The sequence below is a fragment of the Bipolaris maydis genome, assembly GCF_028858645.1.
Source record: "Bipolaris maydis strain C4 unplaced genomic scaffold PSV08scaffold_1, whole genome shotgun sequence".
NCBI lineage: Eukaryota > Fungi > Ascomycota > Dothideomycetes > Pleosporales > Pleosporaceae > Bipolaris > Bipolaris maydis.
In genome coordinates, this window is record NW_027093857.1 from 1426594 (window position 1) to 1454179 (window position 27586).

General features: G+C 51.8%; 9 protein-coding genes across 9 annotated transcripts; 3 read left to right on the forward strand and 6 right to left on the reverse strand.

Moving 5' to 3' along the window:
• Window positions 1-324: 324 nt before the first annotated feature.
• PSV08DRAFT_406487 (Alpha/Beta hydrolase protein) lies at window positions 325-1271 on the reverse strand (the record flags this gene model as incomplete). The annotated part of the gene is made up of 2 exons (XM_014222712.2): window positions 911-1271; window positions 325-784 (listed from the first exon to the last, which is right to left on the reverse strand). Exons 1-2 carry the CDS (start codon window positions 1213-1215, stop codon window positions 325-327), a joined length of 765 nt encoding a protein of 254 aa, XP_014078187.1. The 5' UTR covers window positions 1216-1271.
• A 239-nt stretch (window positions 1272-1510) lies between these two features.
• PSV08DRAFT_1739 (uncharacterized protein) lies at window positions 1511-2639 on the reverse strand. The gene has a single exon (XM_014222713.2). The coding sequence runs from the start codon at window positions 2461-2463 to the stop codon at window positions 1714-1716; it is 750 nt and encodes a 249-aa protein (XP_014078188.1). The 5' UTR covers window positions 2464-2639; the 3' UTR covers window positions 1511-1713.
• Window positions 2640-3475: 836 nt separating this feature from the next.
• On the reverse strand, window positions 3476-11031 carry PSV08DRAFT_192817 (uncharacterized protein; the record flags this gene model as incomplete). The annotated part of the gene is made up of 7 exons (XM_014222714.1): window positions 3476-3828; window positions 3882-3977; window positions 4033-7319; window positions 7404-9082; window positions 9190-10137; window positions 10191-10853; window positions 10921-11031. 7 exons carry the CDS (start codon window positions 11029-11031, stop codon window positions 3500-3502), a joined length of 7113 nt encoding a protein of 2370 aa, XP_014078189.1. The 3' UTR covers window positions 3476-3499.
• A 1035-nt stretch (window positions 11032-12066) lies between these two features.
• On the forward strand, window positions 12067-14599 carry PSV08DRAFT_213545 (uncharacterized protein; the record flags this gene model as incomplete). The annotated part of the gene is made up of 3 exons (XM_066092108.1): window positions 12067-12220; window positions 12281-13065; window positions 13100-14599. The coding sequence occupies 3 exons, from the start codon at window positions 12067-12069 to the stop codon at window positions 14597-14599; spliced, it is 2439 nt and encodes an 812-aa protein (XP_065949951.1).
• Window positions 14600-15305: 706 nt separating this feature from the next.
• PSV08DRAFT_213547 (galactose-binding domain-like protein) lies at window positions 15306-16613 on the forward strand. Its single transcript, XM_014222716.1, has 2 exons — window positions 15306-15506; window positions 15560-16613. Exons 1-2 carry the CDS (start codon window positions 15449-15451, stop codon window positions 16531-16533), a joined length of 1032 nt encoding a protein of 343 aa, XP_014078191.1. The 5' UTR covers window positions 15306-15448; the 3' UTR covers window positions 16534-16613.
• A 178-nt stretch (window positions 16614-16791) lies between these two features.
• Window positions 16792-18416, forward strand: PSV08DRAFT_1750 (uncharacterized protein). The gene is made up of 4 exons (XM_014222717.2): window positions 16792-16979; window positions 17071-17152; window positions 17288-18184; window positions 18260-18416. Exons 1-4 carry the CDS (start codon window positions 16848-16850, stop codon window positions 18277-18279), a joined length of 1131 nt encoding a protein of 376 aa, XP_014078192.1. The 5' UTR covers window positions 16792-16847; the 3' UTR covers window positions 18280-18416.
• Window positions 18363-20751, reverse strand: PSV08DRAFT_192826 (uncharacterized protein). Its single transcript, XM_014222718.2, has 2 exons — window positions 18790-20751; window positions 18363-18737 (listed from the first exon to the last, which is right to left on the reverse strand). Exons 1-2 carry the CDS (start codon window positions 20743-20745, stop codon window positions 18726-18728), a joined length of 1968 nt encoding a protein of 655 aa, XP_014078193.2. The 5' UTR covers window positions 20746-20751; the 3' UTR covers window positions 18363-18725.
• Window positions 20752-22447: 1696 nt separating this feature from the next.
• On the reverse strand, window positions 22448-23299 carry PSV08DRAFT_255697 (uncharacterized protein). The gene has a single exon (XM_014222719.1). The coding sequence runs from the start codon at window positions 22864-22866 to the stop codon at window positions 22507-22509; it is 360 nt and encodes a 119-aa protein (XP_014078194.1). The 5' UTR covers window positions 22867-23299; the 3' UTR covers window positions 22448-22506.
• Window positions 23300-23791: 492 nt separating this feature from the next.
• On the reverse strand, window positions 23792-27516 carry PSV08DRAFT_406491 (P-loop containing nucleoside triphosphate hydrolase protein; the record flags this gene model as incomplete). Its single annotated transcript, XM_014222721.2, has 3 exons — window positions 23792-24648; window positions 24700-26546; window positions 27498-27516. 3 exons carry the CDS (start codon window positions 27514-27516, stop codon window positions 24181-24183), a joined length of 2334 nt encoding a protein of 777 aa, XP_014078196.2. The 3' UTR covers window positions 23792-24180.
• Window positions 27517-27586: the final 70 nt, after the last annotated feature.

Below are 27586 nucleotides of genomic sequence, written 5' to 3' on the forward strand. Positions count from 1 at the left end.
CACCCACGCCCCCAAGATTGCCGGCACGGCTTACTGGACTTGGCTAGCAGTAGTTGCATGCAGTCTTCTGGGAGATCGGCTTCGCACGTGCGCTTCTCACGAACCCGTCGTCGATTCCACGGGCACACACTCCGCGAAGGCTGGGCGACCAAAAGAGCGGTATGATTTGGCACCTGTTTTGTTGCTGACCCGCCCTCATGATGGCCATTGCTCAATAACACACATCTTCACACAGACACATTGTCCAAACTTTCCTTCTCCCCGCCGTTGCTCACCGTAACGCTTGGTTCGTGCATCGTTCTACGTTGATAATGACCTCCTTGTTCACTGGATCTCGTGGTAAAACGCCTCAATCATGCTGGCGACCTGTTCGAACGCTTCGAGACAGTGCCAATGCCCGATCCCCTGCAGAATCTCCAGCTTCTTCTCGCTACTGCCAATCTCGTCAAACATCTTCTTGCAACCCTCCAGCGGCGCACTCTTATCTTCCTCGCCCGCGAGAATAAGTACAGGCACGCCGATGTCGCCGTACTGAGGCACCTTTGCATTAATGATGACTCGGCAGTTGGATACGTAACCAGCTGGGTCCTGTGATAAGAGCAATTCGCGGATCATCGCTTTAGCAAGCGGGGAAGCTTTGCTTCCCACTGCTGCTTGCGGGATGCTATCTGCCATGGGCTGCATGCCTTCTTTTTCCACAGTCGCAATCCGTTCCTCGAAAATAGGTCCTACTACCGGGTTGGGATAGACGGGGCCGATAAGGATGGCTGCAACAATGCGGTCACTACGCTCAGCAGCAAGATGCGCGCCCACGATACCGTAGCAGAAGTTAGCTCATCATCTCTTCATCTTTTTTTTTAAGAACTCCCCCAAAATGCTTGATTGTGCTGGGCGCAAATGGGAAACGTACCCTCCCATGCTGTGCCCCACAAAGACGGCCTTGTCCACCTTCAGGACATCCAAAACGCCGACAACATCCTCGCCCAGTGTTTCAATACTTTGCTCGACAAAGGTATATGGCGAGCGTCCAGCGCCGGTGTTATCAAAGGTTATGCAGCGGAACCCGCTGCTAACCAGCTTCTGGCATACTGCATAATAGTAGTTCTGCGACGAGCCCAGACCATGCGTGAAGATTAGTGTCTCTCGTGTCTTTCTATTAGCCGGCGCCAGATCCGCATAGTGAATCCGCTTGTATCCAAGTTGAAGAAATGGCATCGTAGGCTTGCTGTGTGTATATGTAATGTATGTGATCGGCGCAGGTTTAGAAACGTGTTCGGTTTATTACAGGACTCGCCCGAAGCCGCAAAAAAAGCGGGATGATCACTTGACGTCATTTTTCTGGGATTGATAATGGCTTCGATAAGGGGTCTACACTACACAACGACTTCTGCTCATGGAAAGTCAAACGCCACTTGTTGAAATTTGATGACATGTCGAAAAAAAAAATACACTCACCGGGCTCCCGAGCCTCGAAATAGTAAGACCAAACCTTGATTTGTATTTGTATGTCACATGATTGAGCACAAAGTGTTACTTTCACAAGTGCATACCTTTTTGATCTGCACCTACCCCCTATCTCGATTAACTTTGTGATTTTCACATTGCACTATTAGCCCGGCAACCCAATAATACACCACATGTACCCAAGGAAAAGCAAACAGCAGTACTCAAGAATACAAATCTTTTATATATTTCGACCGGCGCCCTACGCAGTCAACCCGTCGGCGACGTCAACCGATACATCTCCTTCAGGGCCTCCATACACCTCTCCCCAAGCGCCGATTCATTCAGCACCTTGGGATCATGCAGCAGTGTCCATATGAGCTGCGCTAGCCCCTCTCTCGTCGTAGCCTCCTTGAGCGCATCCAGTCCTTCGTCCGCGCCCTCGTTCAGCGTCTGTGACACGCTCTTCGCCCGTGAGCGTCTCCGCCTGAAAGCAAAGATGCTCCGAGTCATGTCCTGCCCTGCGTCGCCGCTTACGTCCCAGAGCGCCACGCGGTTGATGAAGTGCTTCATTGCTTTTTCTTCAAACTGCGCTTTGCGGGGTGCGATGGCGGCATCGAATTCTGGGTCTGCGGGATAGGATTTTGGGTCCCAGAGGCGGAGGAGGTAGCGAAAGGCTCGGATTTCTGCGTCTTGGAAGGGTAGGCTGCTGAGGTCGAGGGCGAAGGGGTCGTTGGATAGGATGGAGGAAGAGGAAGACGTTGGCCGTCCGCTTGTGGTGCTGGTGGGTGTGGAGACTTGCTCTTGCTCGTACTTGAGATCGAGGGCTTGGTGTGTGTCGATGATTCGATGGAGGGCTACCCTCTGGTTCTGAGGCACGACATCGGTGCCCTGGAAGACACGTGGGTACTCCCTTGGAGAGTGTTCAACGGGTGCTGAGAAGGAGCGTGAGGAGACGCTGCCCCCACTTCGGTTGTTGTGGAGGAAGTGTGGTCGCTTGGATTGGGAAATGGTGGCCATGGTTGGCAATGTGATGTGTGGTCGCTCTCGTAAAGTGGTGGATCTAGACGTATACCATTAAGGGAAAGCGCAGCACCTTTTCACTATATAAACAATTGTCAAGGCAAGTCAGGCAGAAGCAAGTAAGCAGGTAAAGGGAGTCAACAGTTGGACAGATCAACAAGAATGGGGAAGAAGGAAAGAAGGAAAGAAACACCAGCAAAAGGCCAGTCAGCAGACGGCTGGCAGACATGCCGACTATCCAGTAATTGAGCTGCGCACAAGCCGGCTGCCGAGCGTGACGCAAGCTCCTATTCGGATATGCAGTGAGCTGTTCAAAGATTATTCCCTCATTCACGGCCTTTTTAGCACGGCCGTGTTGTGTCGCGGAACCCCAGCCGTTTATGCGCTTGATTGGCGACTGAGCCACTGCATCGTTTGAGCCACGTTCTCATGAGCCACTTCTGACACGCTGTGTGGTTGAGTCACTGCGCCGCACTCTTCCGGATGGTGCGGGTCTGCAAACGACCGTGGTGGAGTCGGCGACACGCTCGCGCAGCGCTTTGGTCCTGCCGCTAACCCGGCTTGGTCGGCTATTCGGCCACCACAGCGAGTCGCTGAGGGCGGAGCGTATCTTGTCCATCCGCTGACGCGTTGGTATGCACCTTGCCTCTTCTCCCTCACACCTACACTGCCTAAGCCTAAACCCGCACGCCGAACTATTAACAACAACTACTTATTCACTTACATGCGGTGAGCATGTCCAGCTAGCCTGGCCCCCTTCATCGTCATGCATATGACCTATAGCCACGTACACTAGACATGTAACATACACATGTGTCAAGTTGTATATCTCATATATATATACACACTGATATCGAAAATACATAACTCATTACCACCGCGCTGTCCATGATGCACTTGGAACGCCTTGCAATGCAGCTTACGATCAGCGTCCAGACCTCGTCAACAAGATGACTACCCTAGCGCGACCGGCATGCCTCCTCGCGGCACCGCCCCCCCCCCCCCCCCCCCTTCCAGAACACACCAAACTTTATCATGATGGTGGAACAGGCTCCGTCTTCCCGTTTGGAAGAATGTGCTGAGTAGTCGACATACGCACACCCGATGGCCGATCCGCCTTCTTTGCTTCTGCCGCTGCGCTCTGGACATCCACTTCCTTCTTGACATTCTCGTTTCCACCCGTGACCTTGGGTAGTGTCTGGGCTTCCTTCAATGCGTCTTTGACCATCTTCTTCGCCTCGATTGCCAAATTTGGTATCTCCTCAGACTCCTTGTTCTTGTTCAAATACGACTCAAGCAGCGCCTTGAGAGTTTGCGCGCGCACAGGCTTTGCCAGGTAGTTGTTCATACCGCTTTCGATGCCTGGACCAGATTCTTAGTCTACCAACGCAAACTTAGTCGAGCGCAGCACTTACACTTTTCACGGTCACCTTGTATGGCCGAAGCTGTCATGGCAATGATGAGGACGTTTCTTATCTCAGGATTGGGATGCTTCCGGATGAGTTTGGTAGCTGCGTGTCGTTAGTGCGTGCACATTGAATGTAAAGTAGAGAATATGCATCTTACCTTCGTAGCCATCACAATGCGGCATCTGCACATCCATAAGGACCAGGTGGAAGGGTCGGCCGTTCTCCGATGCACGCTCCAGAGCATCTATTGTCTTGAAGCCGTCCAGATAAGCATCGCATTTGAACCCAAGTTTCTGCACGAAGCTGATAGCGATACGCTGATTGATGAGATTGTCCTCTGCAATACAGACCCGTAGGTCTCGTCTTGGGACAGTAGACAGGTCAATGCAGCCACCTGAAGTATGTTCATGGCCATTGTTCTCCTGGCTAGAGAACCTGGCCATAGGATCTGGCTCTCTACTCCTCTGCTGCTGATCCCCTGCACGTGCTTTCGGCACTTTCTTGAAGCGTAGCGAGAACGTGACAGTTGTTCCCTTGCCTGGCTGGCTATCGAGGCGTACTGTTCCATGCATGACATTCTCTATGAGAGCTTTGCAGATACTAAGGCCGAGACCTGTGCCACCATAGCTTCTGGCGGAGCTAGATTCGATCTGCGAGAAGGGAAGGAACAATTTTTGCTTCTGCTCGTCTGGAATGCCGATTCCAGTATCAATGACGCTGCAAGTCACATCTGCCCACTCGCTGGTCTCTTGATCAACGACTGCGCGAACCGTGACCGACCCTCTTGGCGTGAACTTGTAGCTGTTGGATAGTAGGTTCATGAGAATTTGATGGAGCCTGACGGGGTCACCCATGACTAGCATTTCCGGATCTAGTTCCAGCTGTTCAATCGTCTTGAGGCCCCGCTCGGCATTTGTGTACGCAAGTGCACGCACAACTTCGGCAATGGTCTCATTGAGCGAAATCGGCATCTCCATGACGTTCATCTTGCCAGCCTCCAGTTTGGAATAGTCAAGCAAATCGTTGATGATCGAAAGCAGCGTATCAGCACAGACACGAATCGAGTCCGCATATCCTGATTGCTCTCCATTCAGAGGCGACGCCTTCAACAGTTCCGACATTCCAATGACTCCATTCAGGGGCGTGCGCAGTTCATGCGAAACATTGGCTAAAAAGAGACTCTTGGCCTTTGCTGCTTCCTCCTTCAATTTCATGTTGCGAATGGCATTAGCTTCGGCCTCTTTCGCTTTGATCTCTGCAGCTCGTGCCTGCGCCAGGGCCCGTTTCTGCATCTCGAGCATTGCCTCGTTACTTGCAGAAACCCTCTCCACCTCCTTGAAAAGTAGCGCATTGGCCAGAGAGATGGATATCTGGTTGACCAGCAGCCGAAGGACTTGCGTGTTTCGTTCGGTGAACGAGTTTGGCGGACCTTCAACATAAATCGAACCCAAGAGATGGTCACTGTGTACGATAGGGATACAAATAACTGCTTTGCCTTCGGGGTTGCGTCGCAGGTACGAGTCTGAGACGTTGGAGAAACGGTCGTCTTCTAGCAGGTTCTGAACAAAGACAGTCTCCCTAAAGCGCAACGTGTAGAGTGTCACCTGTCTAGCCACCACATCATCCACAGTGTCCAAAGGCTGGCTGGCAGGGAATGATGTAACACCTGAACTGAACCCACTGTCGTTGTCGGGCTCGTTGGTAGCTACACATGCGATAGACCACTCAATCTGCGGGTCCTCGACGACAATGCCACAAAGTGTTCCTCCAGTGGATTCCAAGAGAATCGAACTCATCTTGGCCATGAGTTTATCTACCACTAGTTCACTCGAAAGAACCTGACTTGACTCAAGTATAGAGGAAAGATCCAACATGTCGAGACCAACAGCCGATAGGCCATTCTGCAGGCCTTGAGTGGACTCTTGGCGACGAGTGCCCTCTGGGACGATCCAGTTCTGCGTTCGGTCAACAGCTGTTTCCGTCCCCAGGTCATTCTGTTCGAACCGGAAGGCTGTGTTGCTTGTTTCAGTGATCGAAGTTTGGACACCAATGTCTTGAACAGTAAATGAAGCACCGCGACCGAGAAGAGATTCGTGCTTGCTCGCGAAGTGATTAGCCTTTCCAAATGCCGACATTCGCCTGTATGTCGAGAGACAGTCCTTGATCGTGTGACGGGCTGCCCTATAAGCTTTTTTCCGGATGAGAAACTCGGAATATAACTCCAGAGCAAATGCTTCGTCTAATGTGAAGCTGTAAGTCTCGCTATGGTCCATGGCACTCTCGTAATTTTGTAGTGCGGATGTATAGTCGATAATGCTCTCTGCTAGAAGGGCACTGAGAATATGCTTCCAGCCTCGGTAGTTGGCATCCGTAATTGTACAGCACACTTCGAGTAGCTTCAGTGTATCTTGGACATGGCGAAGCATTTCGTCTTTGCGAGCATTCTGGGGGTCCGCTCTGAGAACAGCCATATATGCCAATGATAGATAATACCGGACCGAGTAGTTTGACCGTTCGCACCACATGCTGCTTACCATGGGCAGTAATAACTCCCCAAGAGCAACAGCCTCTGAGTAGAAACCGAAGAGCACCAATACAGGAAGTTTCATAGCAAGGTATATCGATTTTGGCCGCTTCGGGTTGCTCGCAGTGTTTTCAAGGAAGTCGATGTACTCTGCTTCATTGTGCTCGTGATCGGAGAAAATCGATGATGCGTCGTTTGTACCCGTCTTTCCTTGAAGAGCTCGCGCGCATTGGCGGCTAGCCACTAGGAACACACCTCCTCTTAAATCTTTTTCCCAATTTTTCACGTCTAGAGGTGTTTCCTCGATCCAAGCCTCTAATTCAGCAACGTCATGAGAAGCCATTATTTTGAAATAAGCCCGAACACCAACATTCAAGAGCGTGAGAATGCGGTCACCCGCAGTCAGGGAAGCTTGCAAAGCGTCCTCCAGAAAAGGAATCAAATCGCCAAGTGACCCTTCCAAGTGGCCAAGGAACAAAGGCTGTAGAGTCTGAGCTCTGCCTAAAGTGTAGTGATCTTCGGGGAACATCTGGAAGATCCGCTTTGCTATATCGCCCATGTCCACAGCAAACTGTATCATGTTGAATCGGCCACCAGCAATGCTACCAAGGTGTACATACGCAAGCGCTACCTGTGACACGATACCTCGGTCAAGGTGCACTTGGATTAACATTAGTGTTGCTTGATAGAATAGCAAGCTGTTTGACCAGAACGCCGCACTAAGGAGCTCAATAAATACAGGCCCAATGGTCATCAAGACGCGGTCGTTTGTTGGCGATTGGGGCATAAGCAGTTCGTTCTTGTCAGTCGCTTGAAGCTTACTGTAGAGCTTTTGGAACTGTGCATCACATGCTTCCCACGTCGTGGCAGGTATAGGATACCCAAGCATAGATAGACAGTTCTTCAAAGCCTGAAGTGCTCTGTAGATAGTGAAAACTGTTAGCATTTAACTCAAGAAAGGCCTGACAATCGTTTCTGTAAGAGGAGAATGTGGAATTACGTACCCCAGATTATCGCCACGAACGGCAAAGACACGGGATTGAAGGATGAACGAACTGGCCTTGTCACACGGGTTTCTCGCATGCTGAAACGTTGTCTCGATCAGACTAAGAGCTTCGTCATACATGCTCTGATGCCAATAGCATTCGGCTGAACGAACAAAGAGTTGCAAAGTCTCCTGATATGAGACATCTGGTTTGCTTTCATCCCATGGATCATCTTGCAACAGCTTGAGGCTGTGTGCAAAGTAATAGATACCTGTTGATCTCGCGCCAGACTCACATGCCGTCTCTCCTGCCTGGTAGAGCATGTCACGAAATGGAGCCCGTATTTGTTCCTTGGACTTGATCAACTCCGCAGCAAGACAGATGTGGCGGCTCTGCATATACAAAGCCTTTGAACTCAATTCTGGATCATCCAGGTACTCCTTTCCGGAGATGATCATTCGGGCAATGGTAAAGTGCATCAGTTGGGTGTCCCACTCTTTATCTAACGAGCTGGAGGCTGCCGCCAGATACCTGTCGTGACTGAATCTGAACCGAGCGTCTTGTTCTGCAGGCATCAACACGTAGGCTTTGAGTGCTTCATTGAGTGCTGTGACTGCACATTCGTTATTGCCAAAGAGCGGCAGTCTAGCCCCAGGGGGCTCGTGGCCCGTCGGCTTCAAGAGTTTCTTCAGAAGCTCGAAAGAGAACGTACCGCCCAAGAGCGAAGCCCACGCAAGGAGTTTTCTGCTCTCATGGGGTAGATCAGTCAGGCGTCGGGCAATAAAATCTGCTGTAACAGCAGATCCATAGTCTGGGGATTCGAAGACTTCAAAGACCTTATCTAAGTCGAAAACCCAATTGTTCTCTCGCCATTCATAGAAGACACATCGTTTCCTATAGCACGTGTCCAGTATTTCCCGTATGTAAAATAGGTTCCCTCTAGACTTTTCTTGAATAACAGCCACCAGGGGAAGAATGTACTGGTGATCTCGGTGAAGAGTTTCCGCCACGTACTCGGCGGTTTGAACTTCGGTGAACGGTAGCAGCTGGACCTTTGTGGCATTTCGAAGAAGGGGAACGAGCTCGCGCGGTAAAGTCTCTTCGTCGGTGTAAGTGAACATCAACACAAGAGGTATTTTGGCCTGAACAATGTGGTGTATGAGCTCCGCACTTTCCGGATCGGCGTTTTGAACATCTTCCAGGCTCCAAGTACAGAGTTTGTGCATGGCAAGGAGCCGCAGAACATCAATGAAGACATTCATGAACCGGGATGATTTGGAGGCGCCTCCACTTCGTAGCCAGGCTTCAGCGGTGTGCCCAGCACCTCCACAATGGACGGCAGGAGAGGATGCGCGACGATCCTTGAGAAAATCTATGTCCTTTTGCTGGGGTGTGTTGGGTCCATTGTTTGTATTTAAGAGCCACTCGGGTAGATCAAGATAACTCCGCAGGACCATCCAAACGCCGCTATTTTTGAGATAATGGCGTAATCGTTGGTGAAATTCGGTCGTGACATCCGCTTCTGAGAATATTTGTCTGAAAAAGGAAGACATGAGTCTGAGGATGGGATCGAAAGGCGCCCTCTTATCGGGGTCAAATTTGGCCATTGCAAAGTAACCCGTACTCCGCGCAGTGCTCTGTATGCTCTGCACTAAGCGGGACTTGCCCAGCCCAGTAGCTCCGCCAATTGCTATTACCTACAATGATGGATTAGTACATATTGATCGGTAATTTGGAAAGGCGGGTAGTATTTTGGCCCTCGACATACCTGCTACAGGTTAGTGCTTTCCAAAAAGATGATGACAGAATTTATGCTTGCCTCGCAGCGGGCCTTGCGCCGTAGTCTCCGTGTGCTTGCTAAAGTCCGCAGACCATCGTTGGATTGGTGTGAGCGAGAATGGAGTGCTGAGCTCTCAATGCTATTGTTAGATCGTCCTCTATGGGTGAGCTGCAACTGGGGTCGGTTGTCCATACTGCCGTCAGCTGTAGACGTTTCTGATTGGGTGATGCTGTCATGGGAGCCTTGCTGTATTGATCGAGCCGCCTCCATGAAAACAGGCCCGTCTGCCGAGACACTGTTCATCCTGCTTTCGGAACCCCTCGAACTGGTACTCTCCGAGATGAGGTCATCAAATTGCAGATCCAGCCGCTGATCTGAATAAGACGATCCTGAACTCATGCTCTGCAGGTTTTTGACGCCGTTGCGGCGGTGCCTCGCTGCTCGTTCAATCACATCGACTATCGTCTTTCGCTCCTTTTCGCGCCCAATCATCTTGAGTGGAAGATTAAAGAAGCAGCTGATGTCCTTTGAGCCAACCTGGAATGCCTTCAATCCCTCGACATCGCCTTCACAGAGCAGCTCGCGTATGCGGGCGAGGTCGTGCTTGAGTCCCGAGGTAGAATGGTACCTGTCTTCAATGCTTCGTTGCGTCATTCGCTGGATGACTTGAGAGAGAGCTTCGGGAATGTCTAGACGTGTTGAAGAGACAGGGGGAATGCGCTTGCTGATGACGTTTTGCATGACATCAAGAGCAGTGCTTCCGTCAAAGGGAGTGTGTCCGCAGAGCATTGTGTAGAAGAGGATGCCAAGGCTATAGATATCTGTTCGGGTATCCGGCTCGGCAGGCATGCGACCCGTCTGTTCGGGAGAGATGAAAGCCAGCTTTAACTCAACTCCAGTTTCCTTGGACAGCGCACTCCAGCCAGCACTTGTCAGGCCATTTTCAAACGAACGTGCCCCGCTTCCAAAATTCTGACCACGTTTAGCAGGTTTTGCTTGCAGAGAATGCTACAGAAACCACTCACAATCATTTTGACAGCTCCTGATTCTGCAAAGTGGAAAGCATCGCCACGGATTTCGCCATGGACAATTTCATGGCCGTGGTGCAGTATTTCCAGACACTCTACGGATCCGACGGCGAAATCGAGAAAGGTCAGGAGGGGTACACCATGATTGGACAGCAGGGCATCTAGTTGGGGCGGGGTGCTGTCGGTGATGTTTCTGCGAAAATTGTACCAGTTTGGCCCAAAATCAACCAATTCCTTGAGGAAGTTGGGGCCTGGGGCTTCGAATATGCTGGCCACCAGCTGCTCTTCTCCATGCCTTGCAGGCAGGCGCACAAATTCTATGGGACGGACAAAGTGTCTGCCCTCAGGATCCGACTCTTTGACAACCAGCTTGGAGAGGTGGAATTCGCGTTCCAGTCGCAGAGCCTGGTGGGACACGCGGCACACCACCGGACGGCCATCGGGGGCAAGGGCTTTGGCGGTCGTTTGCGTATGGTGTGTTTGGACTGTGGAGGCGCTCGCCTCTGAGCCGGAGCTGCGGTGGCTGCGGTGGAAAGCTGGGCGGGTGGCGCCTGGTGAATGCGAGGTGGACGAGGTGATGTCGCTCCTTCCCCTCGAGAGCGGGCGCTCCTGGCGCGGGGGCGTCCTCTCGTAGCCAAAGAAATGCCAATTGTCATACGACTGCACGTGATTAGCGCACTTGATGCGACGGGCGAGGTGGAGGTGGAGGTGGACGTCGGGCACTGACCGAATGGAAAGGCTCAATCTCCGAGTCCCAGACGTAGTTGGGGAGCTCCTGCAAGCGCGCAAGAATATGGGCAAAGCGCGCTGCCCGGCCGGAGGTTTGGCTGGGCGACATGGTGCGGGTGTGGTTGTTGGGGCCCGCGACGGGCCTAAGGCATGCTCTTGGTGGGATGAAGGGGCGGTTTGGGCGGAGTGGGCGCGCTGGCAGGGTGGCAGGGTGGCAGGCGGATGGATCACGCAGTCACTTGGGGTGCGACTGCCATGGCGAGGGCGCAATTGGGAACGAGGGTCGGGGTGGCAAGAGAGGGGGGGCGGTGGATTCTCTCGTCGTTGAACGAGCGGCCGTCCTGGCTGTGTGGAGAGCAAGACTGCAACGCGTGCTTACTGATGGCCCATCAGCCACACCACATGGGCGCGGTCCGCAACAGCAGCCTTGCGCCTGGCCTCGTTCGCTGGTTCGCTGCTTGGGGGGGTGGAGGACGTCATAATCGAGATGCGCCTGGCCGGCCACCGCCTTGGGCCTGTCTCTGCCTTTGCCTTGGCTGTCCCCCGCTGGTACACGCCTGGCCTGCCCTCAACCGCACCGCCGCCAGCATGCATGTCCACTGAGACGCCCCTCCAAACATGGGCCGTCTAGCAGCAGCATCAGCCGCCCGTCTGGGGCGGGTGCGGCCACGGCTGGCGCACTCATGGCATCACCCCCGCGGTACTCTAGACGTGACAGCCTGATACGGCCTAGTGCAGCAGATCGCTGTGGCGCGTCACCACCCGGGTAGCGGCCTCATCCTCGACGACAAGCGGTGCACCCGTTCCGCATACATACGCACACACACACACACACACACACACACACACACACACACACACACACACACAGCCGCCTCCCCATATCCTCACCACCGCCGCCGTTGGCCCCCAAGCCCTCGACACCGCCTGGCTGCGAACTGCTCGACTCGCCGCACTCCTCCCGCCAGCCTGGCTCCCGCACCGCACCCTGCCTCTGCACCGCACCTGCCCCACTACGCCCCGAGTGGCCAGCACTCTCCCCGACATTGACTCTCGCTCCACATGCATCTCCCCCAGAGATAGCTGCCCTTGACGAGCGCCTGCTGCCTACTTTTCCGCCTCGCTCCCAACTCAATGTCACATCATGGACTCTCCCGACCACGCACATGCCTTTTCAGGCGATCTCGGAGAGCCCCAAAGGCCACGCCAACTGCCCCCCGATCTCCCCACCTCGCTCAATGACAGGAGACCCGTCCACATCATGAACGAGGAGACGGAGATATACGATGCATGGCAAGGTAGGCGCTGGTGCATCCGGCAGGAGCCATGCTGCAAACGCGGCCGCTAACACCACGTAGGCCAGTCGCAATTCCTCACCACCCCCATGCCCGCCCGTCCACTCAGCTTCAACCTCTCGCTTGACGACCCGACCTTTGGAGACGAGGACATGCAGCAGCTCGAGGATAGTGATAGCCGTCTGGTGCAGATGCTCGCTCACCAGGCACGCCTGAAAAACGACAATGCTGGCGATGAAGCAAAAGTGGTCGCTGACGACAAGTTGTCACATGAGGAGAAGAGGGAAGCCCTGCAAGGCCTCTTCACCTTGGCTGCCTCCAACGGCGAACTCGAGAGGGTGAAGCGGTTACTCGACGGCAAGGCACGCGAATACATCGACATCAATGGAGTAGACGCCGAGGGCACCCCGCCCCTAGTCTACGCAAGCTGCTTTGGCCACGAGGATGTCGCTGCAACCCTGCTCGACCAAGGCGCTACTGTTGACATACAGGACAGGAACCGCTGGACACCCCTCATGTGGGCCATGACGAACCGGCACAAGGATATCGTTAAACTCCTCCTGGAGCACGGGGCATCCACCGACGTCAAGTCTTCAGGCGGGAGGACCGCATTCGATTTTGTCGAGCCCAACACGGAGCTTTCCGAGTACCTGCACGAGAGCGGATATGCCATTGGCAATGTAGGCGTTGGAGACGACTTTTACAGCTCTGGTTTCTCGCAAGATCGCTTTGAGCAGGAAATGCAGGAGAACGACATGAAGCGACGCATGATGATGGAAAGCGCCTTCAACCTCGAAGTGGATATTGGCAATCTTGGCTTGGATGAGCAGCCAGAGGTATGTACTATGGTTCCCGTCTTGAACGCACCGCTAACCGCTATAGTCCCCTGAAGAGCCAGAGGAAGAAGCCCAAGAGTTTATATGGGATAGGTGCCTCAATGATCAAATGTTTGTCTTCCAAGAAAACGAGCTCGAGCGCATTCTCGACATCATCATCACCAACATGACACCACAACGCTCCCCGTCACAAAAGCCGGTACCTGCGAACATACTCTTCCTCAGTGCTCGGTATGCACACTACCACGCCAATCCTGAACTCCTCGAAACACTACTCGTATCTGCCATGAATAAGATTAATGACGTGGTTGAAAAGCACCAGTGGGATATGACTGTGCTAGCATTCTGGATGTCAAATGCCACTTTACTTTTGCATTATCTCAAAAAAGATGGCGGACTGATGGGGGCCACCAATCACTTTCAACTGCAAATGGCCGAACTGATCAATGAAATCTTCATTTTGATCATTCGTGATGCAGAGCGGAGAATGGACAAGAATCTCGACCAAGCGATGCTGGACCACGAGCCGATGCCCGGATTTGAAGATGTGCATTTCCAGCACGAATGGAAAATATTTCGTTCAAAGCCAAAGGCGAAGCCTGTAGAGCCACTTGAGAAACGCTTCCGACCGCCGTCCCCGAAGCGTCGAGCGCAGCCTTCCCCGCGAAACATTACTTCCCTTCTTGCATCTACTTTGTTTGTTCTTGATCTTTACGACGTCCATTCCGTCATTACAGCCCAGGTGCTATCGCAGCTGATATACTGGATCTCTGCCGAAGTCTTCAACCGTATAATGTCCAATCGAAAATACCTGGCTCGGACAAAGGCTATGCAAATACGCATGAACGTCTCGACGCTAGAAGACTGGGCGCGATCGAACAACCGGCAGCCAGAGCACTATGAGAACGGCTCTATGACCTCCACTGGGGAAAACACTGCAGATGCTGCCAAGCGGCACCTTGAGCCTTTGATTCAACTACTTCAATGGCTACAATGTTTTTCATCGCTTGGCGAGGATTTAGAGTCGCTGGTAGGAACATTGCAACAGTTGACGCGTCTATCACCTCAACAGTTATTGCATACCGCAAAGTACTATAGACCAGAAGTCGGCGAAAAAGGTCTCCCAAAAAGCGCATCAAAATACATTATCCACCTACAAAAGGCCGCAGCCGATCGAAAAGCTGCAAAGACAAAGTCACCGAATCCTGACTCTGCACCGACCACACCAGTCAGACCGACTGCCGAAAGACCAATTGAGCCCTCGCCTGCACCCTCACGAATGTCTGATGAGGAAGAGCATGACGAACTTCCGGACGAGCTTCTTCTGGATCCTTCGTATATGCTACCGTTCTCGTTACCGACATCGACAGATATGCTCATCAGCTACGGCGCCGGCTTCGGCGGCGTCAACAAGGAAAGGGAACGGAAATACATTCCCACTGTACCTCCGGAGTTCATGGCCAAGCTAGATCTAAGTGGCGGCATGAACAAAAACGGCAGCTCATATTATTCAGAGTCATCATGGAATGATCCAAGCTTTGGGTGAAGATAGAAAAAGTTGATAGAGTTGCAAATCCTTGCTGATTACGGTACGGGCTAGTTGCTTCCATTCTGCCTGGTTTGGTTGGAGACCGAATTCCTTCAAGCCACGTCGTGCCTAGCACCCACTGCCACGACTGTCGTACCCGCGGCAACAGCCGGTCCCCAATAGAGAAATGTCAACTGCGACTAGCTCGGTTATGAGCGAAGCATCCGTGTTTCAACGAATACCCGCTCAGTTGAAAGCCACTTCCCCTGTTGTTGCATACTCCACACACGCTCGTAAAGGCGACCTGGTGGCTGATTGGGTTGAAGGCATGAGATGTAAAATAAACCGGGCCGATTGGATATCATTATAGCATCAAGAGACCGACAGTTTCTTCTTAAACATGGCTAGTGCTGTTGACAGCAAATGCGAACATGTCGATATTAAACTCACATGACCCCTGGTTTTACTGACTGATAATAATCCTTGTGCGCTTGAAAACCATCAGACTACAGTACTCTGGGTTAGATGCTTTTGTGTTAGTTTCCCAATTGATGATTGTCTAGGAAATTTCAAGAAGGTATGGCGGCGATTGGTCTAGTACCAAATTATTACTCGATTGAAAATAGTGATGCCGGCTATCTGCTTGACTCCGCCATCGGCCCTTGAATATCCATGGTCGGCGGCCTCCGATAGGTAGCAAGCGTTGTTCGACAGGGTCTAAGCTACCCCACCACCCCGCCATAGTTCAGTGTTGGTCGCATACATCTTTCCAACAGCAGTCGATTCCTCGTTCCTTTTGTCAATTCATCCAAATTCTAGTTGTGAGTCTTCTAAACCAAATCCCGATAAATTGTCAAAGCTTCCATCATGGCTCGTTCAATCCCAATTGAAGAAATCGATTCAACATTCAAGTCAAAGTACACAGGTACGAAACATCTGGAATGTCTGCTCTTCTTGTGTTTTTTTAACACTACTCAGACCTCATCTCTGCACCTCTTGGTTCAAAGGTGTTGTCCTTTAGCGATGAATACTTTGCTGCTGCAGAAAATCTGATAACGCCAACTCCACCAGTCCGTAAACCCGGTGTCTTCGTCCACACTGGAGCCTGGTACGATGGTTGGGAGACGCGCCGCCACAACACAGAGCCTGCAGACTGGGTCGTCTTGAGACTGGGTACTGCCAGTGGAAAAGTAGCAGGTATTGAGATTGACACAGCCCATTTCAATGGCAACCACGCTCCAGAAATCGCGGTCGAAGGCACTTTTGTCAGTGATGAGAAGGATGAAGAGGAGGTTAAGAAGCCAAGCTATGCAGGCTGGGAGACTATACTGTCAAAGCAGGAGTGTGGGCCCAGTCAACGGCATGGATGGCTGCTCCCCAACATCACTGAAAAGGCATATACGCATGTTAGGTTGCTCATGTACCCAGATGGAGGAATTGCGCGTTTCCGCCTGTACGGTGTTGCTGTTCCAGTCTTTCCTCAGTCAGCAGATGCTGTCTTTGAGCTCTCTGCAACAGTCATGGGTGGCGTTGCAACATCTTGCTCTGACCAGCATTTCGGCACAAAAGACAACCTGCTCCTTCCTGGCCGCGGAAAGGACATGGGCGATGGCTGGGAAACGAAGCGCACACGTGGTGAGCATGTTGATTGGACGATTGTAAGACTTGGAGCAAAGGGCGAGATTGATCACATTGTTATCGACACTGCGCATTTCAGGGGCAACTTCCCACAAAAGGTGCAGGTGTTCGCAGGTGCTTTTGACAAAGATCCCAGTCATGATGATGCGGGATGGACGGAAGTACTGGCTCCGCAGAAGTCGGGCCCAGATACAGAACATGTGTACAAGGCTGAGTTGAAGGAAGTATCAGGCAAGGGATACACACACGCAAAGCTGGTGATTATTCCTGACGGTGGAGTGAAGAGATTTAGAGTCTTTGGAAAGCGGGTTTAGGGGCTCGATGTTCTTGAATCATAAATACATAGTTACGGTTGTAAAGATTTCATGGAAACTATTTGAATTCACAAAAATGGAAGACAGGTGTAGAAGTATGTGGATCGCTGTAGCATGACATATGGCCGGAAAGACATACCCGAAAACGGTCCATTTTCCCTTTAGTAGCGTCTTGGAAGGGCGTGCTTATGTACATATGTACGTGGGGTAGGCGAACCCCATCTATACCTCGGCCTAGAGCATGTCATCATTGACATTCTTACATCTACTTAAATTCATTGTGTGCTGGAACAATTAAGAAGATACTTCGAAAAATGTCACAACCAACGTGGTTCCTGGCTACACTTTACGTCACACCAGTTATACTGGTGTGTTATTATCTCCTCGGCCGATTTAGTCCGTCACGAGCCGCAATAGGAGTGCTACCAGAGATGAAGATATCAGAGGTACGTACGTTCTGATATCCTGCCAATTCATGATGTTCGTCTCGAAATCGAATGTAGGAAGATTTTGATTGCTAACAACCAATCTCGACAGATCTACGTGTATCCGATTAAATCGCTACGAGCAATCAAACTGGCTTCTGCAATTGCAACACCACATGGCTTTGCACATGACCGTAAATCCACCTCTTTCTTTTATGCCACTCTTCCCAAGACTTCAAGGATCACTATCTAGTATCAATCATTCACTGCCATTCACATCTCACAAATATCAATGCAAATAAACTAACCAACCCAAAAAAAAAACATAGGCACCTTTATGCTCCTCGAAAAAACACCCACAGGCTACAAAAACATGGCCGTAGCCTCCTACCCCCAAATGACGCAATTCCTCCAAGAAATCTCTCCATCACCTTCATCAACCTCCAATGCCCTCAGTAACAGCAGCAGCAGCAGCACCGACTCCACCCTTACAATCCACTACCTAGCCCACGGCAACCACGCCAAACAATCCAGCCTCACCATCCCCCTCAACCCGCCAACCACCTCGCTGCCAACGCTCGAAATCTCCCTCCACGGCAGCCCCACAACCGCCTACCGCACGCCCGACGCATACAACACCTGGTTCACATCCTGCTTCGGCTTCCCCGTCGAACTCGTCCACCTCGGCTCAAACCGGCGCTCCCCACGCTTCAGCAACCTCCCTTTTTCTTCATCATCATCACCTCCCAGCAGTAGTACACCGCAAACCTCGCAATCCCTTACATTTACAGACTGCGCCCCCTACCTCTTCACCTCGTCCGCCTCCCTCGCCTCCGTCTCCTCGCGCATCGCCTCGGAAATGGACGTCACAAAGTTCCGCCCCAACGTCTTGCTTGAGGGCGCCAAAGACGCCTGGAGCGAGGATTTCTGGTCCCGCATTCGCATCCAGAGTGACGAGGCCCAGGCGGAGGTCGCCCTCGTGCATAATTGTGTGAGGTGCAAGAGTATTAATGTCGATTATGAGACGGGGAGGCCGGCGACGGGGGTCAAGGGTGAGGTGCTGAAGCGGTTGCAGGCCGATCGGAGGGTGGATCAGGGCGCGAGGTGGAGTCCCGTGTTTGGAAGGTATGGGTTTTGGGTTGGGGGGAAGGACAAGGAAGAGGTGGTGTGGAGGGTTGGGGATAAGGTTAGGGTTACAGGAGTGAATAGGGAGAGAACTGTTTGGAGTAAGTCTTGCTCGATTATTTTTCAGTCTTCGAAATGTGTGGTGGTGAGTGTTTACTGACTTTGCTTGATCATAGGCTGGCCGAATCTTGGATAGTGAGTGCAAGTAGGGCGACAGCAGAACCGAGCATCCTCAAGATTTGGAGTGGACTGACAATTTAGATCAAAGACGCAAGCGTTGAAATGGTGTTAAATGTTATATTTCTTCAGCTACGTTACTCTTGGACCTCTTTGACATAATGATGACTTGGAATTTGAGATACTTTGAAAAAAAAGGTCCCAACCTGACCTGAATTAACGCCGTGCTCTTGCAGACAAATCCGTCTAATAAAAATCAAATGCTCCGACCCAGAGAGACAGCCCAGGCGTGGTCAGCCCGCATCCATTAATGATGCGTACAGAGAAAATTTATGGCTACCTACTTCCTTTCTATTTGACGCCCTTTTGAATAAACGCCGTGGCGATGTTGAATTGATTGAAGTTTTCATGCATTTTTGAGACGAAAGCCGTGCTTTTGATAAATATGCATAAGATGAGAAAATTTTACCAGGTTTCCTATTTGCAAGTTAGTGTCTGTTATATCTGATTGATGAGTAGCCAAACTTACAGCAATGTACTGGCCGTCTTCCTTCTTCTTAGCCCAGAACTCCTTTGCTTGTGCCTCACTTAAGCGGCCCTTTCGCATTGCGACATCAATCAGGGAGGCTTCGACGCCTTCACCCATGCCCTTGCTAGAACCACAGACGAAGATGCGTCCGTCGAGTGCATTGATGACAAACCATACAATATCAGCTTGCACCTTGACCTCGTCTTGGACGTATTTGACTTCGTTGGAGCCCCCCGATTTGACCTTCCTGCTCTGCACAACTTTCTTGATTTCGCGTTCGTGGTCACCCAGTTCGCCAGAGTACAACTCATCTAGCATGGAGTCTCGCACACCTTGGATGAGCCAGATCTTATTTGCACAGTTGGCGTTCTTGAGCCTGTTTAGAATGAAACCTCGGAAGGGAGCCATGCCAACACCAGCACCAATGAGAACCATGGGTCCTTCTCCACCAAACTGCTTCGAAAGTGGATTTGCCATGAGACCACGGAACATGGGGACGCGGAGATCAAGGATGCTACGAGGGTCGATGCCTTCATTCTCAGTTGTGATAAAAGCATGGGCCAGGCGTTCCATGAAGCCACTGCCAACGCCAGTGCGGACAGCTCCGTCAGCGTGCCAATCGGGTGTTTCGTGAACAGTGACGGCCATTTCGATGAGGCGACGAGTTCCTGGAAGGCCGGGACGAGCCGAAGAAATGTGTGGGTCATTTGAGAGCGAGTAGAAACGTGGCATCAATTGGGTAAGCACGGAAAGAAGGTGTGGTAGCGGTGGCTTGGACGAAGGGAATGCGCTAAGAAGCTGCGCAACAGTAAAGTGAGAACTGGTGCGCAAATCACAGAAAGCAGCCTGTCCCTGGGCAGAGCAGAGGTATGTCAAGATCTTCTTCTCGTTTGGTGCCTCGGCGTACTCGGCCATGACGCGGAGGAGGTTCTTGGTTGGGGGATTTGACTGGATATCCGTACACCAGGTCAGGAGCTCGCGGCGAGTTGTGACGAGTTCGCGTGGCTGGTCTTCTCCCCAGATGGTTGGCCATCTTCCTGAAAAAGTCTTGAGTGTGACTGGCTTCTCCCGAACAAACTTGGGAATGCAAAGAATGTCGAATATCTCGTCAACCATTTCCTGGGAATTGGGCGGGCAGATACCAACAGCACCGCCAACCTTGAAGTCGACTCCTCCTTCGTCTGGGTAGTCGGTCACGTCAATGTCAAAGTGGATTGTACGCTTCTCAGCGCCCGGCTTGGTCAGCTCGCGTGCATGGTATAGCGGGGCCGAGTAGACTTCGTATGGCGGGTGTGGTTGGACGTATTTGGGTGGCATCTTGTGTACCTCGGAGACATACTTGGTGTCCTTGGATGGCAGAGGATCAAAGGCCATGTTGACAGGCGGGAGCGGCATTGTGTCTGTGAGTTGACTATCGAGGGCGAGGGGACCCAACTTGAGGTTGAGAGTGCGGAAGGCATGGTTGTCGGGAATGACGACGGGGACGAAGTTGGGCGACGAGGAATCAGGAGCCAGTGTCTTGAGAAGACAGCATCCTCCACCACAGCACTGGCTGATGAGCTTGGTAGCTGTCTCTCCCTCGCCCAGTATCCGTCTGATGTCGTTTGGGTTGTCCGAAATTAGCGTTGTGGATGCCCGCCTCGGCCGTGACTGCTCCGCCAGGTTGACCGAGGCAGCGGGCAGCTCCTGCAGCTTGTCGATGACCTCGTCGACGGCCTGATCGGGCTCGGTGATTGGCGTCATGGGAGCCTCTGAATCATCGCTGCTGTTTGTCCATGCTGTGGCGTCGCCCGAGGACTTTGGCGAAATATGTTCGGGCTCCGACTGCTCCTGCTCCTGCTCCGGCCGCAGTGACAATTGGGGCATGTCCTTGGGCTCTGCGGGGATAGGATCTTCAGGGTGTGAGGTAGATGTGTGTGGTATGGGGCTTGCCATGGTGGATGTCGAGGAAGCCATGTGTCGGCGTGGTGGAGAGGAAAGACGAAGGAGCGGCGTGGGAATCGGGGAGTTGACAACGGGGACTGCTAGCGCGAACCATTGTTATTAGCAACATGTTACTCATGCCTGCGAAATCATGTCCAATCTGAGCAGCAGTTTGTTTCAGTCAGTGAGGAGGCGCACCCTCAGCTGGCTTGCTAAGCTGCGGGACACGGACGTGAGGATAATGTGGGGGAGCAAAGGGTTATCTGATGCTTTTTCCATGCGCCGCGGAATTTGAGCTTATCAGATGGTGGCATCACACACACTCAACACTCACCTTGACTAACTGCTGACAAACGAGCCCGCGCAAGCGATGGCCGCGTACTAGATCCCGGGATAGACAATGCGATCGGAGACGAGTGAGTGGGACGGAGTGTAAGATAAAGTCTGGCGGCGGGTGAAGGTATGCGCATGAGGGAGAAGAATGGTGGTGACGAGCCCATTCTGTCCTCCGCGCCCGGCCGCTTTTCCCTGCCTGCTACTGCCGATCGACGACGCCGCCTCCAAGGGCTGAGATGACCAGATCAGGACTTGCACTGGTGCCGAATGACGCTTGTGCGGGCGCCCACCCGATCTCATCGCCGAAGCCGGTGTGGTCTTGTCGCTCCCGGCCAGGCCCTGCTTTTTCCGACACAAGGGGTACATGGCAGAAAGTAATCGCTGATCGGCTAATTTTGTCCTCTTCACTATCTCCTGACCATGATGGTTCAGCTGCCGTTCATGGCGCCACCAGCAACTGACCGCTACCCCTATCAATGTCTGCCAACTCCGAGTGCAATTCTCCTCGGCGTATAATCGCGCAAATCTCCAAATACAAGCTACCACTGTCAGATGCCGGCCCCCAAGGCTTGGCCGCCATTCCATCTGATAACCGTAACCAAGGCCTCAGACCCGAGCCCCACCAGCTGCCCTCACAAAACCCTGCCACCATGCTGACGCCTGCGTCTTGAAGCCTGCAACTCCATTAGCCTTCTCCCCCACATGTACCGCATCCATCCCATTGCGGAATGATTGCGTCTTGCCGCTGGAGAATCGTTACGTCGTTGAGCCGCCACCCACGTCCGTCCTTAGCTTTACCTTGTCAGGATATGATATTACCCAGACACCCCGGCCCGCCAAACTTGACGAGCAAAGCCTTCCCCACCTAGTGAGACTGGCGTTGCAACGGGCTGACTGTATAACGCTGTGGTTGTATCGGCCTACATGCGCAGGGTCTAACCTCGTTATGCGTTGTGTTCCGCCAAGTCGAAAGAGCGTTGAGAAGAACGGTTTTGTTAGCGGGCCCAGACCAACCCTTTCCATTCGCCACCGGAATGTGGCGGCCTGGTCTCTTGAGACGACATCTTCATGACGCTACGGCATTCCCCCTCCACTGGATGATGCAAACATACGCATCTCTTTCGCCAATTGCTCATCTTCACTCACTGGGCAAAATGCGTGTCTTGGAATAGCTGATCATGGCAGCAACAAAATCGTAAGGCAGTCTCGGGCTGTTCAGGATGTTCCACAGAAGCATCAACTTATTACATACTATCTGACGAAATCAGTCTTGTTAGCTTCACCTCTTTCAAATAAATTACTGCAATGTCATTGTTCAAGATGCTAATCTGCTGGATCGACAATTCTTCTTCATTTATCTTGACAACCATTCCATCCTGAGTAACAAACGTTCAATCCTGAGCCACACGCATCTCTCATTAACCAAATCCATCTAATTAGTCCAACTCAACACCTACCCTAATACTTTCCACTTTCCTTAACCAACCCCTCCTTCTCATTCTCCTTTTTCCCCCTCAACGCCCACCCAGGCGCCTCATCTATCCCATCCTCCTCCGCCTTATCCCCCTCCTCCTTATTCTTATGCACACTACTCGGTAAATGCTCTGCAGGTGAATACACCGTAATCAACTCTAGCGGTTGCTCCCCTCTGGTCACAAACTGATGCTGCGTCCCCGCAGGCACAACAACCACATCTCCCGCTGCTACCTCTTGCTCTTTCCCCGCCACAGTCGCTAGTCCCCGCCCAGAAGTGAACAGTAGAATCTGATCGACCAGGTGTACTTCATCGCCAATTTCCCCATTTACGGGAACTTCCATGGCGACAATTTGGCCTGGTTGTTGTTATTGCGTGTGTTAGCATCTCAACTATCTTTTTCCAAGGAAGGGAATAAATATGGTAAGGGGAGAAGAAGAAGAAAAAACTAACTGTAAAGCCCCGTATGCAACACCGTTCTAAAGTCCCCAAAACTCCGCTTCTCGCTCATTAAACCGGGGAAATAAACCATTTCATGCTTTGGCGGCGCATCCTCCCTGTTTCCCACTTTCTTGTATCCTTCCATCTTCTTCGGACCCTGCGGCAACGATACAGTACGACTGCTTTGGAAACTCCGCGTAATGAGGTAGACGCGTGTAGTAACTGGTTTTGCGAGCGACGAGCGCGATGAAAAGGAGGTTGTGTTAAGACGGAGTGGAGTTTGGAGTGAGCTTTTGAGCATTTGAGAAAAAGTTACCAGAAGTTGCTGGCGTTGCTGGCGTCTATGTTTTCTTTCAAGCGAGACAAGCGTGTGATTATATGTGATTAGGAAGGCGCTATACCTTTCCCTTCGCGTCACTGGGCTAAGGATAGTCCCTGAAAGGGCGATACTGAGCAATTGGTGTACGTGACGTCAATATTGCGACGGAGAGACATGATGCCTTCTTCTTGAATACAGGCTAGATGGATTGGTTTGAGGCTAATTGGGGTGTCATACCATGGACCGCTCCCATCTGAGTGGTGCTGGTACCTGATTAAGTCATTAGAGTGCAGGGTAAGGGCGGGGCGGATTCACAGGGCTAACAGGCTAGCGGATGGGCTCCGCTTGATGCCGCATGCTGAGAGAGCAAGCCATTGCATATGTGTTTCTTAACTTGAGCCTTAGACTTGCCATCATAATGCATGTGGCCTGGCTCGCATCCTGTTGCTTGTAGTATCGTCTCACTGTCGAGGATTTCCAGGGATATGCTGAAGTGGCGTGGTTTTTCTGAAGAAGCAACCATGAGAGGAGAATAATGTTCAATTACACCCAACACTCGCATGTGCGAGTTTCAACAAGACAATGTTGTTATAAAGGTTGTTGCCGCCAAACTAATCGGCGGGTAATGTACAATGACAACTCCAAATCATGCAGCAAGCGATTGCCCATTACTCGTTGGGCCTCTCAAGCCAAACTTATATTCCTACAAATCAAGTCTCGAAACCCCGAGACTGGTACTGGTGTTGAGGCCCAGTATGTCTGGTGGGCCTAGCTGCCGCTTAGAGTCTTTTGAGACAAGTTCACAGGAAACCTGCTGCTTGCTTCATGAAGACGCCGAAGAAGCTTTCCCATCACCAGCGTCATTCTTCCAGTACAACCCCAGAACATGACAATCTGTCTACTCGTTTCTGCGGGCCACAACCTCATCCTTTTCTTCCTCAAACTCCCGCTCAATCTCCTCCTCCTCTGTTGGCTTTGAACTCTTGACATCCCGGGTAGGAATGTCACCACCGCTCATTTGCCATTCCATGAGCTTGTTGAATGCGCCCTCAGGGTTGGAGCTAAGCTGCTCATAAGTGCCCTCTTCGGCGACCCTGCCATCTGAATCAATGCAGATAATACGGTCGGAACGCTTGATAGTAGAGAGACGATGAGCAATGCTGATGGTGGTGTTGTTCTCTTGGAGAAGCTTGCTCAGTGCCTGGTTGACAAGCGTCTCTGACTCGGCGTCCAGGGCACTTGTTGCTTCGTCGAGGATCAAAATGTCGGGCTTCTTGATCAAAGCCCGTGCAATTGCTATGCGCTGTTTCTGGCCTCCCGAAAGCTGTGTGCCCCGGGCGCCGACATGTGTTTCAAGGCCATCAGGCTATGCTAGTCAGCGAAAGATCTAGAAAAAAAAATAGGACTATGTACTTACGAAATCACTGATGAACTGGCAATTGGCCTTTCGTGCCGCTGCAATAATCTCAGAACGGGTGGCATTGGGCACACCATATGCAATGTTTTCGGCAATGGTTCCGGAGAAGAGAACAGGTTCTTGTCCCACGTAGCCAATCTTTCTCCTCAGTTGTTTTGCGTTCAGGGTAGTAATATCCCTTCCATCAATGGTAATAACACCAGAGGTTGGGACATAGAAGCGCAAAATCAAGCTAGCAACAGTCGACTTTCCAGCTCCGCTAGGTGCGACAATAGCCACGTTGGTGCCCTGCTCAATCTTGAAGCTCAGGTCCTTGAAAATGGAGACTGCTGGCCGGGTGGGGTAGCTGAATGATACGTTCTTAAATTCGATAGGACCACGTGCGGACCTGACAGGTAGACCCTTAGTTGGCGAGATTGTCGGGTTGCGGTCTTGAAGCTCGAATAGACGACTGGCAGCGCCGACACCCTTCATCATTTCTCCATAGAAACCAGACAAGCCAACCATACTGGAACCAGCGTACACAGTGTACATCAAGAATGACGATAGCTCACCAATCGAGATGACACCGTTCTTGACCATATTGCTGCCCACGTAGAGGATAGTAATGATGGTCAAGTTGCCCATAAGACCTGTACTTCCATAAAAGCTCGCAGCAACCACAGCCTCCTTCTTTCCCAGGGCGAATATTCTCTTGATCTGACGGTTGTATCGGGAGGCTTCTTGGACTTCACCAGCAAATGCTTGACTAGTCCTGACGTTACCTAACCTTTCCTCGGCAATCTTGGTTAGAGTACCTAGGTTCTTCTGGATTTTGCGACTTAGGTTCCGTAGAGATCTACCACTGAAGAATGCGACGAGGGCCACTGGAGGACCAATCAAAGCAAGAATACCGGTAAGCTTGAGACTGACAAAACCCATCATGGCGAAACCAGCTGCACCGCTGACGAGCGCACGCAGGCCATCGGACAAGTTCTGTGTGATACTCTTTCCAACAATTATGGTGTCTGAGCCAAGGCGAGAGATGAGATCTCCAACTCTGTTTGCGTCGAAAAACTCGGCATTCTGGATAAACGTCTTGCGGTACAGCTGTGATCGCAGGCGGGCGACGATGCGCTCTCCGACAATTCGCAGAATGATGATGCGGCCAAAGTTGAATGCAGCGCCGGTGGTCAAGACGCCAGCGAGAGCAAAGTAGAATAGCGAGGGAGTCATGCCAAAGAGTAAGCCATCGGTGTTTTCTGTCGAGGTTGCAGCGTCCAGGATTTTTCCAATAGAGAAAGGCACCGATAATGAGATGCCGGATCCAATGAGTAAGAATATGAATGCCCATGAGAGGGAGCCTAATTCAGGCCGTGCAATGCTGATGAGCCGCCAGATTTCCTTCATGCCGCCGGGTGTGCCTCCAGATCCAGAGCCGTCCTTGCTGAGTTTCGCACTAAGATTGACCTGCTTGGCTTGAGCTGCCTTTTCGGACTTTGCAAAGCCTTGCTCAGCCTCTGCTTCGCCGTCGTGTTCCTCGAGATCCACAATGCCTTTTTCCTTGATTTCATCCTTGTAAGATTTGCGTTGTTTGGTGATTTTGTCGTTTCCCGATGCTTCGGATACATGTCGGGACGCATTGAATAGTCGAATTGGGTGTTGTAGGCCATTGTGGCGGATAGTCCCCGCAGTTGCGAATCGAGACAAGGAGGGTGCGAGATGGCAAGCCAGATTTGGCGCGCCTCTCACAGTCGAGGCATTGGGTGTCGGCTTCGTAGCGATTGATCTCGAGAATGTCGGCTTGATCGTCGAGATGCGCGACTGTATTTGTGAGAAGAGAGCTCCGTTACCGGGACCATGCCAGGCTTTTGCGGAGAAAGCCAGCGGGCCGCGCATGGCTTGAGACAGGTAGACAAGACGACTACCGGGTTCTGAGGGCAATTTGGAGCGATATCAAGGCATTCGTCATGGCGGTGGATGGGCTGGTGTGGGAGGGGACGACTTCGGAGACGCTGATCAAAAGTTCGGCGTCGCTGATGACGACAGGACGGCCGCGTCGATCTTGCGCCGACACGTGCCGCGGCTACTGCATTTGATTACCGACAGCAGACGAACACTTTTGTTTCATTCAGATACACATGCATGTATGATAAATATGCCCAAGGCACAAATAACGACTAGGCAGTGCTGTATCGACCGTTGGTAACTGATTCACGCATAACCACAGTCATGGTCGCTGTGCGGGTTGACTCATCTTCACTCATGCAAGCAAGAGGCGCAAGGCCCGCCATCCGCAAGACATGAGCAGCCTCTCTATTTTAAGAAGACAATTGACATTCTTGCGGTTTTCCGCACTATCCTCCAAGTGCAATCATCTCAATTCATATCTCACCATGGCTTCAGCTCCTGGATCCCCATCACCAATTCAGCTGCACGGAGCGACTCTTGAAGGTGGAGGCCAATTAGTCCGTATCGCCCTTGGTCTCTCCGCTCTCACCAAGAAGCCAATCGGTATCGACAACATTCGTGCAAGACGTTCAGGTGGCGGTGGTCTCAAGGCTCAACACTTGACCAGCGTCCAATGGCTCGGTGAAGCCTCCAATGCGCACATTACAGGTGCAGAACTAAAGAGCAAGGAAATCACCTTTTCACCAGATACCGCTTGCGTAATTAGCACAATTCTTTCTTCAGGAGAAGTTCGCATTAAACAGTCTACACCTGGAAGCGTCAACCTCGTTCTACAAGCCATACTCCCCTATCTTCTCTTCTCAGGGGCATCCTCACCACTACGCGTTCAAATCACAGGAGGAACAAACGTATCCAACTCGCCCTCATGTGACTACATAACCCAAGTCCTGCTACCAACACTAGAGCTCATTGGTATACCACACATCGCCACCAACCT